Raw genomic sequence first — 12,318 nt, 5'->3', positions numbered from 1 at the left:
TGAGTGGGAATGGCGGAGTGGACTTGATGGGTCGAATGCCCTGCTTTTGCTCTTGTATCTTATGGTCTCTGTCCAAATGTTAACACTGATCCTACAATCAGTCATTTTCATATCATTGTGGGAGCTTTCCATTTCAGTGGTGACTGTAGTTCAGGTGATCCTAACCAAGAGCAGGATCTCCTGAAGGCACAAGTGCTCCAAAGAGGTGAGTGTTTGAGTCCAGGTTTGGGCTTAGGGATATTGAGAACCTGTGGAAACAGATGCCAGCACCTTTGGGTTGAGGAGGTGCCGCTTGCTCCTGCGGCTCACGCTCCCCTTTCTCCTCTGTTCCACACTCGCTCACTCGCTTCTTGCACTCCGGTTCCTGAGGCTTCTCGGCGCTGGGAGCGGCCTTCCCCCCACTGGGAACCTGCCATGAGATCAACATGGGAAAATATATCAGTGCCCTTCTGGAGCTACCACTGCCCCAGCTAACCCTTTCGCTTCTCAACCACTCTTTACCAGAGGAAGCAAGGCTCCACAGGGACTTCCCCTCTCAGCTGAGCCCTCTGTGTGCATGTGAACCCAGTTGGAGTCTGTTGTGACACTGAACTTGGAGCAAGCATGGTGATGGGGGGAGGGACCCCAAAGCTGTGGAAGGTTTCCTCCACTATACACAAAGTTGGGGAGGGTTTCTGAACATAATCCTGCTAAATTCTACTCAATGCAAACCGGAGAAGGGGAGAGGAGTGGTTATGGGCGTATGCAAAGGAACAGGTTTACTGGGAATGGGATTGATGGCATTGCCCTGAGATCCAATGATTTAATGGGTTGAATGACCTCCTGAACTAGGTTTGTTGGTTTAAATCCTTCACAAACCCTTAATTGTTACGATTGAAAGGAGAATTTGAGTAAAGAGGGGATTTTCCCCAACAGGTGAAGGGGCAAGGTTCCAATCCGAGTGGCCTCACCTTTGGAGGGAGCTTTTTATCAGCCACTGCTGAGATACCCTCTAATTCAGCTCCCTGGCCCCTCCCTGCTTCCTGCAAAGACTGAGGAAAGATCATCTCCCAGCAACCCCCCCCCCATCCTCACTACATTCTACAGAGGATGAATCGGTGCAACTGCGTCACCACCTGGTTTGGAAGCTGCACCACCTGGACTGTAGAACCCTAGCAGAGGAGAGTGAAATCAGCAGAAAAAAATTATTGGGCACTCTCTTCCTACCATGAAGGACACTAGACTCTACACTGAGCTGTATATAATCGAGATTAAATATCTTAATGGCTGTGGGTGAAGCTACTTAAACCTGTATCGAAATAAACACTGCACATGCCAGAGATACTCTGGTCAGGACCAGGGACAGTTTTGAGTTAACAACTATTCATCAGAAAATGTTCAGTGCACAAGTGTGACTCCAGGGTGCCAGTCGCCTGTCAGATTAATCAACCACCTCATCCTGGCCTCAGCCTCCAGAGACTGTCCATCTCCCAGACTAAAATCCCGCTTGGCCTGACCCATCGGGAGCCTCTTAACAAGTCTGGTTATCATGCCTTTTACCATTAACCCATTCCTGCCCATCTTCCTCCCTTGTATCTTTAACCTTGTTGAGCTCTTTCCACAGATCTCACCTGATTCGCCAGGTTTTTCAGATTCCCAGTATAGAGTCCTAATGGAACTATTAATTTGTGCAGCAATTCAGCTTTGGGGTTGTTCAGGACAGAAACAGGCCCAGCTCACCCAAGTTGACCAAATTGTCTATCCAAGTGAGTTCCATTTGCCTGTGTTTGGTCCATAAACCTCTGAATCTTTTCCCATTTATTTACCTGACTAAATGCTGAGTAAATGTGGCATTGTATCGGCTTCTATCCTCTGGCAGTTGTTCCAAAAGCCCACTGACCCGTGTGAAAAATTGCCCCTCAGGTTCCTTTTAAAACCCCTCCCCACCCCCCATCTTAAACCCGTGTCCTCTAGTTTTGGATTCCACTATCCTTATCTACGTCCCCCAATTTTACAAACCTCGATAAAATCTCTCCGACCTTCCAGCCTATTCATCCACTTCTTAGAACTCAAGCCCAGAACATCTTGTACAGTTGTAGCTTGATGTCCCAACACCTGTACTCAGTGCCCTGATCTTAGCACAAGGGTAACTGCTAAATTTACCGCTTAAGACTGACCAATAAGTGTCTTTGAACCTTGTGATTGCAAAATAACGTTGTTAACACAGTCGCGCTGGTTCTTGTGTTACCTGGGTCGCTTGGAAGCTCGGTTACTACCCAGCCCTTCAGGCAGGGTCTCACTTGTGCCCCTTCAATACTTGCCTCACAATCTTCCTTGTCCCTCTCATTGTCATCCATCACTTCTGCACAGCAGCCATTCTTCTCTGAGAAGGAAAATAATTCCTTTGGTCAGTTTTTTTTAAAAATTATATTTTGTAAGATATACAGCACGGTAACAGGCCATTTCGGCCTACGAGTCTGTGTTACCCAATTTACACCCCATTAAACTTTACCCTGGTAAGTTTTGAACGGTGGGAGGAAACTGGAGCCCCCGGAGAAAACCCACGCAGACGTGGGGATAACGTACAAACTCCTTACAGACAGTGTGTGATTCATACCCTGGTCCCAATCGCTGGCACTGTAAAGGCATAGCACTAACCCGCTACGCCAACCGTGCTGCGATTAATTCTACATCACTGACAGAGACAGATGATGGCCAAGGTTTGATGACAGGGTTAAGCCAACGATCAACAGGTACCACATGGATGGTGCTGTATGCTCAAGCCCCATCACTCCTGCTGAAATACCCTTCAAATCGGCTCCTTGGCCTCTCCCTGCTGGGCTCTGCCCTGAGGAGCTGTATATCATCAAGATGTTATACTGTGGGCTCAGTGACAGCACTGAGTTGACCCAAACCCCAAAGCTTGTGGCCCAAAAGTAGGACCGAACCCCAAGCTTCCCAAGAGGACCAGTGATAGAGGGTAGGGGGGCAGGCACACTATCCCTGCCTGTGAAAAACCTGAGGCGTTTACCTCATCCAGTCAGCAATGTAATCTGTAATAGGAAGACAGACACCCACTCACCATCTCTTTCCATCACACACCAATGTTATCCTTCCCTTGTGGAAACTCCCCCTTTCTTCACAAACTAAATTTCAGTAACTTCTTTAACTCTATATGTTTTTATTATATGATAACACCACATCTTTCATTGAAATGCTGCAGGAACTCAGCTGGTCTTGCAGCATCCATAAGAGATAAAGATATATTGCCAATGTTTCAGGCCTGACCCCTTCTTCAAGGAAGGGTTCAGACCCAAAATGTCAGCAATATATCTTTTATCTCTTATGGATGCTGTGAGACCGGCTGAGTTCCCGCAGGATTTAGGTGAGTTTTTACTATATTCGGTATCTGCAAACCTTCGTGTTTCACTCTGTTATCAAATAATATTTGACGCTGAGCCACACTACAGGAATTGCCCACAATCCTGGTCAACAAGGCTGGAAGAGCAACATCCTCCTGGTGGGAAAAGGTAGCGAAGCAGGGAGGTTTAGGGAGTGACATCCAAAGCTGGTGGCTTTGCCCGCGGAAAGTCCGTGAGCCAGAGGGGCAAGAACCGAAGGGGTTAAAAACCGGAAGGAGCAGAACTATCTCAGATGGTCGCAGGGCTAGAGAATGTTTGGTAGATACGAGATCTTAGACTTCTGACCTCTGATTATTCTTTGATTAGATTTCCTCCAAGGTGATGTGCATCGGAGCCAGATTGTAGGGTTTTATATAAGTTTATAGAGGGTGGAATGAGGGAAATAACCAGGAATGGACTGGGCTAGAGTGAAGGTTCCAGGCTGATGACCATTCGCTGGCCAGAACTCTGGTCACTGACCAGATTTGTCATTGTTTAGAGGAAGAAACTCCTGTTCATCCAATACTGGGTGTTGGTCAGGCAGACTCTCAGTCTAGACAGTGGACAAGAGTCGTGGATGACGCAGGGGTGTACACACGGCCATGGATGTGCTGCTGCTGAGAGGCAGGTGAAAAACCAAAGCCAATGGGGACAAGCCACAATTGGAGAGTGATGGTGGGAAGAGAAGCCACCACAGGCAATTCTGTTGCTGTAACAGGCTGAATCAGAACGGAGCCAGGCAACAAGGAATGGGGAGTTTGGGTCTACATCTAGGAATGAAGTTCAAGCAACAACGTTTATCATGTCTACAGCACCATCCTTTCTCTCCACCAGCAATCAAACTCTGACACTCGTCCTTCGGAACGGGACTGCGTGGAACCCACCGATGGAGCTGTGAGCTGGTACACCGGGCAGAGGACAGGCAGGACTGGCAGCCACAGGGGTACTGGAATCAGAGGACATGCAGTCGATTGGCTTTTTGCTCTCCACGTTCTCGGGCACCATCTCCGGCGTGCTGTACCTCCCGTTGATGTATTCAAACTCCTGGACCTTGGATTTATTTTCCAGAAAGACAAGGTTAGTGATGAGCGGCAAGTCAAATCAAAAGAACAGGTACAAAACAGGCCTAGGTGACAGTGACAAAACTTAACTTCAAAATTTGTCTCTGAAACAGGTTGGGAAAACGTCCAACTCTGACCTCAACGGTAATCTCACTCAAACTGCTACAAGTAGGGAACATAATGCTGACCACATAAAGAGAGCATTACTCCAGGTCTAACCCATATTGGCCCAGGACATGGGAACTTTTGATGGCCAGTACAAATACAGCCTTCCTCTACTTCATCCAGCACTGCACCTGTCCCAGGAACATTTCACTGAACAGTATAGACCCAATGGGCCACAGCCTACTTCCATGTAGGTCTTTAAAGATGTTAAATAAATCAAATTGGATAAAGAAGTGTTTCTTACAGAGCTGCCTTTGACTTTAAAAGAAGTCAGGTGGGCCTTAGACAGAAAAAGGTGGAGAACCACTGGCAGAGGGAGCATTACTCTGTATTTGACGTGCTGCACTTGGAATGGGAGCAGAACTTTCTACCTAATGCATGCTATCACTCACTCAGGAGTATCTGGAACCATAGCTGAAGGTCAGAATGTTCCCTTCTCTACCCTTAATAATCATGAAAACACTACTTTATCCCATTACTGTCATTAACCCATCTTTGCTCGTCAGCCAAGCCAGTGTTTTATTTATAGAGATATAAAATATTTCCTCATTTGCTCCTTGTGAAATGTGTTTATATTTGTGACTTGGTCCTGCTGATAATTAATTTGTCCACTAGTGGGCAGCATGACTGGCTCCGAGTTGGTCCACTTGCTGAGATAGAAAATTTTAAATGGTACCACAGGTCAATTGATCTGAATGGAATAGATCTACAATGAATCAGACTTGTCTCACCAACAAGTGTAGAGAAACTACTACAGTTTTCTCCGAAAACACCAGACAAATAATTTACCTCTAACCAACACAAACTCAGTTGATTTCATTTGTATCTCAATGCTGTTTAAAGGATTTTGATGTACTGGTATCTAAAACCTGCAGCCTACAAATGCTCCTTTACAACAGTAAGTGTTGTACATCATTGCTAGTAAAGCATCTTGGGATGACAATTGGCTATGAAAGATCCTCAAGACCAAGATACAAATAACCCAGCAAATAATAATTGGCAAAAATAAAAAAAGATTTTTTCCAGTCTAAACAATAAATGAAACAGAATGAAGAAACAAAGAGAAATCTGAGCAGAGGTTCACTGAAACCAAGGATCAGTCTCGCAAGACGTGCAGGGCCAGATTGTCAACCTGCCTGAGACGTGGCCAGGATAATTCTTTCTACCATTTCCTTCAGGATCGCAACTCCAGTTCAACGTCCCAGTTCTCCAATCTGATCTGCCCTGCTCAACCCACACATCAATGGGAGACTTGATGGTCTTCCCAGGAGCACTGCCCCCTCCCTCCAGGTCATTTACCACAAATGCTTCATCCTCAAGATCTGGTTGAAAGACTGAAGGTAGGCAAGCCTGCCCTAGGTGCTCCCAGGTCATAAATGGTTGGCATTTACACTGCACGTTAAAATAAGCGGAGAGTCAAACACTGTGCTAATTTGCTGCAGAATCCCTAACACTCACCTTCTTCCTGACCAGTGACATCACGCCTATCCTGGTTAGTACATGTTGCCGGGACAACCCTTCGCGGGGTACACCATCTGCAAAGGTCTCCGACCCATCTGCGCCCGGCTCACATAAATGTCTCATAAACAGCGAGACGTAGGCTCTGAGGAAGAGAACAGCAGGCGAGTTTAAACTTCTGACACTGGATGTACCACATCTTTGGCAGAGGAAATTGCTGAAATGTTCTCTTCCAAGTCTTCCCTTTGGGACCAGTGTGAGTGAATGGGTCAATTAGTGAGCTGATTCACAACACAATGGCTCCTCCTCTGGAACCACGTTGTGCTCCGACCCCACTTCCTCACATCCCAAGTTGTTTGATTGGGTTAAAAAGTGTGAAGGCTACATCGGGAAGATGGGGTTCTAGGGAAGTGGGAGTAAGAACTGACCATGCAAGAGTTTGGGGAGAAGCGTAAGAGATTAAAGGGAGAGGGATCTTAAATGGTTAGTTTTTAGTTACTTCTATTAAACGTACCGGAACTCTTTTTCACTTTTCCCTCGGAGATCCCGCACTAGCCAGTGGGAGTTGAAAGCATCTTGAGGTGGCATCCCCCAACGCATGATGGCATTCACAAAGGCTTTCCGTTGTCGAGCGTTGAATCCAAGAACCTAGACATAGATCGGATTAACCAACACGAGGAGAGGAAGGTAGGTCAGGAATTTTTATTCCTTCTTGCCTCTAGTCACGCTTCTGAATTTCTAAACTTGGAGCAGACCCTCACATCTTCATGCCAGAATTTCTAGCAATCAATCCATGCTATAAACATTCCATGTCTTCCTTTAGCTGAGTGAAAGGAGTGTTAGGACATGTTAAGTGCAGCCTGGATTTAAGCAAAACTTCTCGGAAGCATAAAATTAAAATCTCCATGCTGGAGAAACTCAGCAGGTCAAACACCATTCTTTATCCAGCAATGATACTAACCAACATTTTGAGCCTGAGCCCTTCATCGGGGCATTTTTCGGATGAATTGCTGTTGGTTGTGGTAATGACAGATTCTGCCAATGGGAATGGACCATTTCTTGATTCTCCCTTTTTACAAAGCAGCACTCTTGTGCGTTAAACTGGACCAATTCTGATCGAACATGGAGGCATTCAAGAGGAATTTTTTTTAAAAGAAGTTTCTTCGTTTTAGCCTCAAGTTGTCTTCGGGCTGGGGAAGTATCCAAAGCAATGCACCTGACAAGTTGGGCATGGCCTAGTTTGGTTTTCATACAATCACATTATCCCTACCCCTCAGGATGCAAATGTTTAACGTGACTCAGAGGTACAATAAAGAGCACAGTTGAGCTGAATTTGGATGCAATTTCACCAACAGCAGACCCCATCCACATCAAGCTCCAACAATTCTAATCCCATGTCTTTGGACTATAGCCTAATGTTCATCTAGACAAGTGGTTTTAGAACTTTTTCCTTCCACTCCCATACCACCTTAAGCAATCCCTTACTAATCACAGAACACCTATGGCGTAGGGATTACTTAAGGTGGTATGGGAGTGGAAAGAAAATGTTTGAAAACCACTGATCTAGACACTTCTTAAATGTGAGGGAGTCTCTGCTCACCTCTCAGGCACCACATTCGAAACCCCAGCCACCTTCTTATAACCGGACGCCTGCCCACATTTTGGCATAACCTGAAGAAGGGCTCAAGCCTGAAACATTGGTTATGTATCTATCTTTGCTACATGAAGTTCACTGTTGGACCTACTGAGTTTCTCCAACATTGTTGTTACCTTAACCTCAGTATCTGCAGACTTTTATGTTTTTCTTCATACAATTTTAAACCCTCTTTATCTGCCTCAGCAGTGTTTGAGATTATATCATTGAGAAAGCTTTACCCTGCATTGAAATTCTGTCACACCTCTCCTGACAGATTGTGGTCACAGTTTGATTGGAAGTATAAGGAAGCCACTTTACCTCAATATTCCCACCAACTCGAGCCAGTAATGGTGGAAGAGGTTTGTCTCTTTCATTCTTAAGTTGCCTCCGTGATTGTCGTCTCCCAGCTGGAAGACAAAAATTCAGGAATCGATCATCTGGAGACTGAGCTCACAATGTTAAGGTGAAATTACAAAAGGGGGCCACGTCCAAACTCTTACCTTCCAGCTTCTCTTCAAAGTCTTCATCCTCATCCTCTGACCCCACTGAGTATTCAGACTGGTTGTCCGACAGGTCATCCTGCCACTCTGCAAAAGAGGAAGTGGGGGACAGACACAGGGACATGACGGATCAGCCATAACAGAGGGAACCCCACACATCCACCCCCCAAAACCAGGATCCCCATGCCAATTCCCCCATCATACTCCCCATCCTCTCCCTTCCCTCCCTCCAGTTCCCATTTTTCCCCTCACCCCATCCCCCCTCCAGAAGTCTCCCCATCCCCATCCCTCCCACCAGTCTTCCCATCACATGGTGGCATGGTGGACAAGATCAAATATTATCTGAGATTACAACAGGATCTGAACAAACCAGGGAAATGTCCAAGGAATGGGAGACAGGATTCAACTTGAGTAAGTTACACCAATGTAGGACTGGCACAATTACTGCCAGGGCCCTGGGGAGTGTGGTGGAACAGAGACCTGGGGATACAGATCCATAGTTCCTCGAAAGCGGCCACAGAGGCAGACAGGTTAGCGAAGCAACATTCGGCACACTTGGCTTCATCGGCTAAAACATTGTACAAGAGACAGAACATCAAGTTACAACTGCACAGGCATTGGTGAGACTGCATGTGAAGTACTGTGTGGAGTTCTGGTCACCTACAAGGACATCTTAGGCTAGAAAGGGTACAGAAAATATTCACAAGGATGTTATAGAGACTGGAGGGCTTGGGTTACAAGGAGTGTCTGGACAGGTGGAGGCTTCCTACCCCTGAGGCATAGGAAGCTGAAGGATGACCTTGTAGAGGATTACACAATCAAGAAACCATGGATAAATCATAACCTTTTCCCACGAAAGGGAAGTCTAAAAGTAGAGGGGAGAGTTTTAAAGTGAGAGGGAGAGACATTTAAAAGGGGACCTGAGAGGTAACGCTTTCAAACATAGAGTGGTGAACATGTGGAGCTGCTCGCAGACACTACCACTTGACCCACCCCAATCTCTCTTCAATTTACGATACTCTTCTTCTGTTAGAGGAGTTTCCTGTACAAATGCATTATCTATTTTTTTCCTTTTTTAGTGATCTCAATAACCTTTTTCTCTTGATTTGGTTATGTATTCCATTAATAATAGTCATAAACTTCAACATATTCTTTCCGTTAGCCCTTTTTTTTAAACCTACCACCCTCTCGCACCCTCCAACTCTTTCTCCCACATTTGTAAATTTAAAATATATTTCTATACATGTTGACACAAACACCCTGAAAAAGTTAAAAACCAAAACAAGACTAAGAAACTGTCAAAATGAAAACGGAAAATCCCCCTTATTGAGTTGCACCTTGCTGACCTGCAGAACAACCACAACGGGCTGCGGTATAAACCGCAATTATCAACTGATTTTTGCAGGAGACCGTCCCTCCCCAGACCTTACCCCAGAGAATTTATAACTTATTTTCTATAAACTCAAACAAGTTCTCATATAAACCAGCTATTAATCAACCGGTTAACCTCCAAACATATTGACATATATATTGTCTTTAATTGTCTCTTAGTTCTGTCAATCACTCTCTTCGTTGCTGAATATTTGTCAGTTCAACAAAGTCTCAAGATTTTCTTGGGTCATCGAACAGTCTGTTTTATCTGCCCTGGGTGCTGCAAGACAAAATTATAACCTTTTCTCCATAATGTGTCTTTTATTGGGTTAAATTCCTTGCATTTCTTTAAAAGTTCAAAAATTGTATCTGGGTAGAAAAAGATCTTATTCCCATTATGTTCCAATGGACCTTTAATTGCTTTTGTTCTTCTGGCCACCAGCACTAATATTTTTTTCCCTTGTCAGATACCTTAATCACTTGACCAGGGTGGACCAAACGTGGTCTTTGCTGCTGGGCCAAAGCTCTGTGAGCTCTTTCAATTTCTATTTCCTCCTGGAGTTCTTCCGTCTCCAGAATTTGTGGAATCCACTGTTTTAGAAATCCTTTTATGTCCGTACCTTCCACATCTTCTTTCAGGCCTAGTATTTTAATATTATTACGCCTACTAAAATTTTCAAGAATGTCAATTTTCTGGTCCAGTAAATCTTGTGTCTTTCTGACCTCTTTACTCCTTCTGTTGTTTCCTTTAAGACAGTCATGTCCATTTCCACACCTTTCACTCTCTTTTCTTCTTCACATTGCTTTTTCATATCCCTTATATTTTCCATACGTTGAATTTTAATATCTGCTTCTAGCACGTTCTCTATTAACTCTGATTTCTGACATTAATGTTTCCATCATCACTCATCTGATTGTCAAAGTACTTTATGTCTACCGTTTGTTTTTGGCTTTTACCTTTAATTTTTTTCTGTACTTTCTGTGTCACTTCCAAGTCTTTTAACTCTTGCTCCGTATCCTCACTTGATGTAGAGTCCGTTTCCAAGGCCGTTTCTCCTGCTTTCCTTGTCGTTGAGATGACTGCTCTGTACAATGTCTTGACTGGAATGCGTTCTGCGCATTTGTGTTCCATTTTCTTTTTCAGTCAGCCATTGCTGGAGCCCGCCCTACGCCCACTCACCCTGATACAGCTCACCTGCCGACTTCACAGCTATGTTACCCAGGAGAGCTCCAGGTTCTGACGTGCAGGTAAGGCCTTTTTTATTTTCTGGTGATTTCTTTGATTCTTCTTTGCTGTTCGTTGCTACTCTTTCCTTTTTCAGAGTCATTTTCTTTCTTTCAATGTTTGTCCTGTTTCCTGTATTTTTTTTGTTACAACTTTGTTTTTTTCCCCCCCCCCCACTTTTTAAGTGTTTCTCTGGGGAGCGCTGGTTTCACCATACCAGTTGCTACTCAATCACGTGACACCCCCCACCCCCGGTTAACAGGGATTTTAACTTACAAGGATAAGAAAGGTTTAAAGAAATGGAATGCAGGCAAATGGAACTAGCTCAGGTAGACAACTTGTTCAGCATCAAAGAGTTGGGCCAAAGGGGCTGTTCCCATGCTGTATGGCTCTAAGAACCCAAGGGCAGAAAAAGCCCTGTTACATTCCACTGTAAGTATGACCAAAGAGGGTTTAAGATTGAATGGAACAAAGGGAAAAAGATTTTTCAATCTCGTTTTTTAAATCACATATTTTAGTGTCGTGTTTGGGGGATGATTTGCCAGAGGAAGCCTTAATGTAACGTTTCATCAGCTAAGTTAGTGAATCAACAATGTGGTCACATTTCAATGTAAATCAGACGGGTTTTTGATGGGGCTCTGGTAGCTTCATGGCCACTGCAACCATTACCAGCTTTTATTTAAAATTTAGATTTGCCCTTTCAGCCCACCAACCCAAGCCACCCAATTATATCCAATTGGCCTACAACGCCATGTACATTTTGAAGGGTGGAAGGAAACCAGAGCCCCTGGGGAAAACCCACGCAGACACGGGGATCAATTACAAATTCCCTACAGACAGTGCAAGATTCGAACTCAACTCCCTGGTGCTGTAACAGCGTGGCATTAACCGTTATGCCAACTGTTGGTAAATAACAATGGTTATTTGCATATCTTTTAATAAACTGAACAAATAAGCTGCCCATCAACAGTTTGGTCCAATCCTGAGTCAGACTATCGGTTCACAGTCCTCAGGCACACAAATCTGGAATTACAGCCACGTGTGTTACTGTATCCTATCGCAAGCTCTCCTTGTCCCTCCGCCCAGGTTTCCACCCAAGTACCTTGGTCCTCTTGGGAAGCATCATTGTAGTTGACTTGCTTGCGGATGCGTTTGCCTTTGCCAAGGTTCCTGGCGAGGTCCTCTTGTTGTTGTTCATAGTGATGTCTCAGAAGCTTCTCCCAATAATCAGGGTCCACATTCTCTTCCTGCTTAATGATTTCTCTTTCAACTTCCTCCTAAATATCGCAAGGCTATCAATAGATCAGCTGCACTACAAAAATTATCCATGAAAGATTCATTTTAAAACCACCCCAACGATCACTTTTCATCTAGTAAAATGTATTCATTTATCTGCTGAGATGCATTACTGCAATGCCCACTCATTCTATCCGAATAACTTTAATTCTCATTAAAAATTTTAATATCTTTTTTTTTAATTTAATTTATATACCACAGAAAAAAAGCCCTTCTGGCCCACGAG

General features: G+C 44.5%; 1 protein-coding gene across 3 annotated transcripts in view; it reads right to left on the bottom strand.

Annotated features, from left to right (window-relative positions):
• Positions 1-12,318, bottom strand: part of chd5 (chromodomain helicase DNA binding protein 5) — a 103,393-nt gene that overhangs the window by 17,854 nt on the left and 73,221 nt on the right. For all 3 annotated transcript variants that reach the window (XM_069918614.1, XM_069918616.1, XM_069918615.1), the window contains exons 24-31: positions 11,899-12,073; positions 8,201-8,287; positions 8,019-8,107; positions 6,579-6,712; positions 6,065-6,209; positions 4,265-4,430; positions 2,301-2,362; positions 271-409 (exon numbers count right to left, since the gene is read on the bottom strand). In XM_069918614.1, coding sequence (XP_069774715.1) covers positions 271-409; positions 2,301-2,362; positions 4,265-4,430; positions 6,065-6,209; positions 6,579-6,712; positions 8,019-8,107; positions 8,201-8,287; positions 11,899-12,073 — 997 coding nt within the window. The remainder of the gene's footprint in view (positions 1-270; positions 410-2,300; positions 2,363-4,264; positions 4,431-6,064; positions 6,210-6,578; positions 6,713-8,018; positions 8,108-8,200; positions 8,288-11,898; positions 12,074-12,318) is intronic.

This window comes from Narcine bancroftii, chromosome 2 (assembly GCF_036971445.1).
Source record: "Narcine bancroftii isolate sNarBan1 chromosome 2, sNarBan1.hap1, whole genome shotgun sequence".
NCBI lineage: Eukaryota > Metazoa > Chordata > Chondrichthyes > Torpediniformes > Narcinidae > Narcine > Narcine bancroftii.
This window is presented reverse-complemented; position numbering and strand designations above follow the sequence as displayed.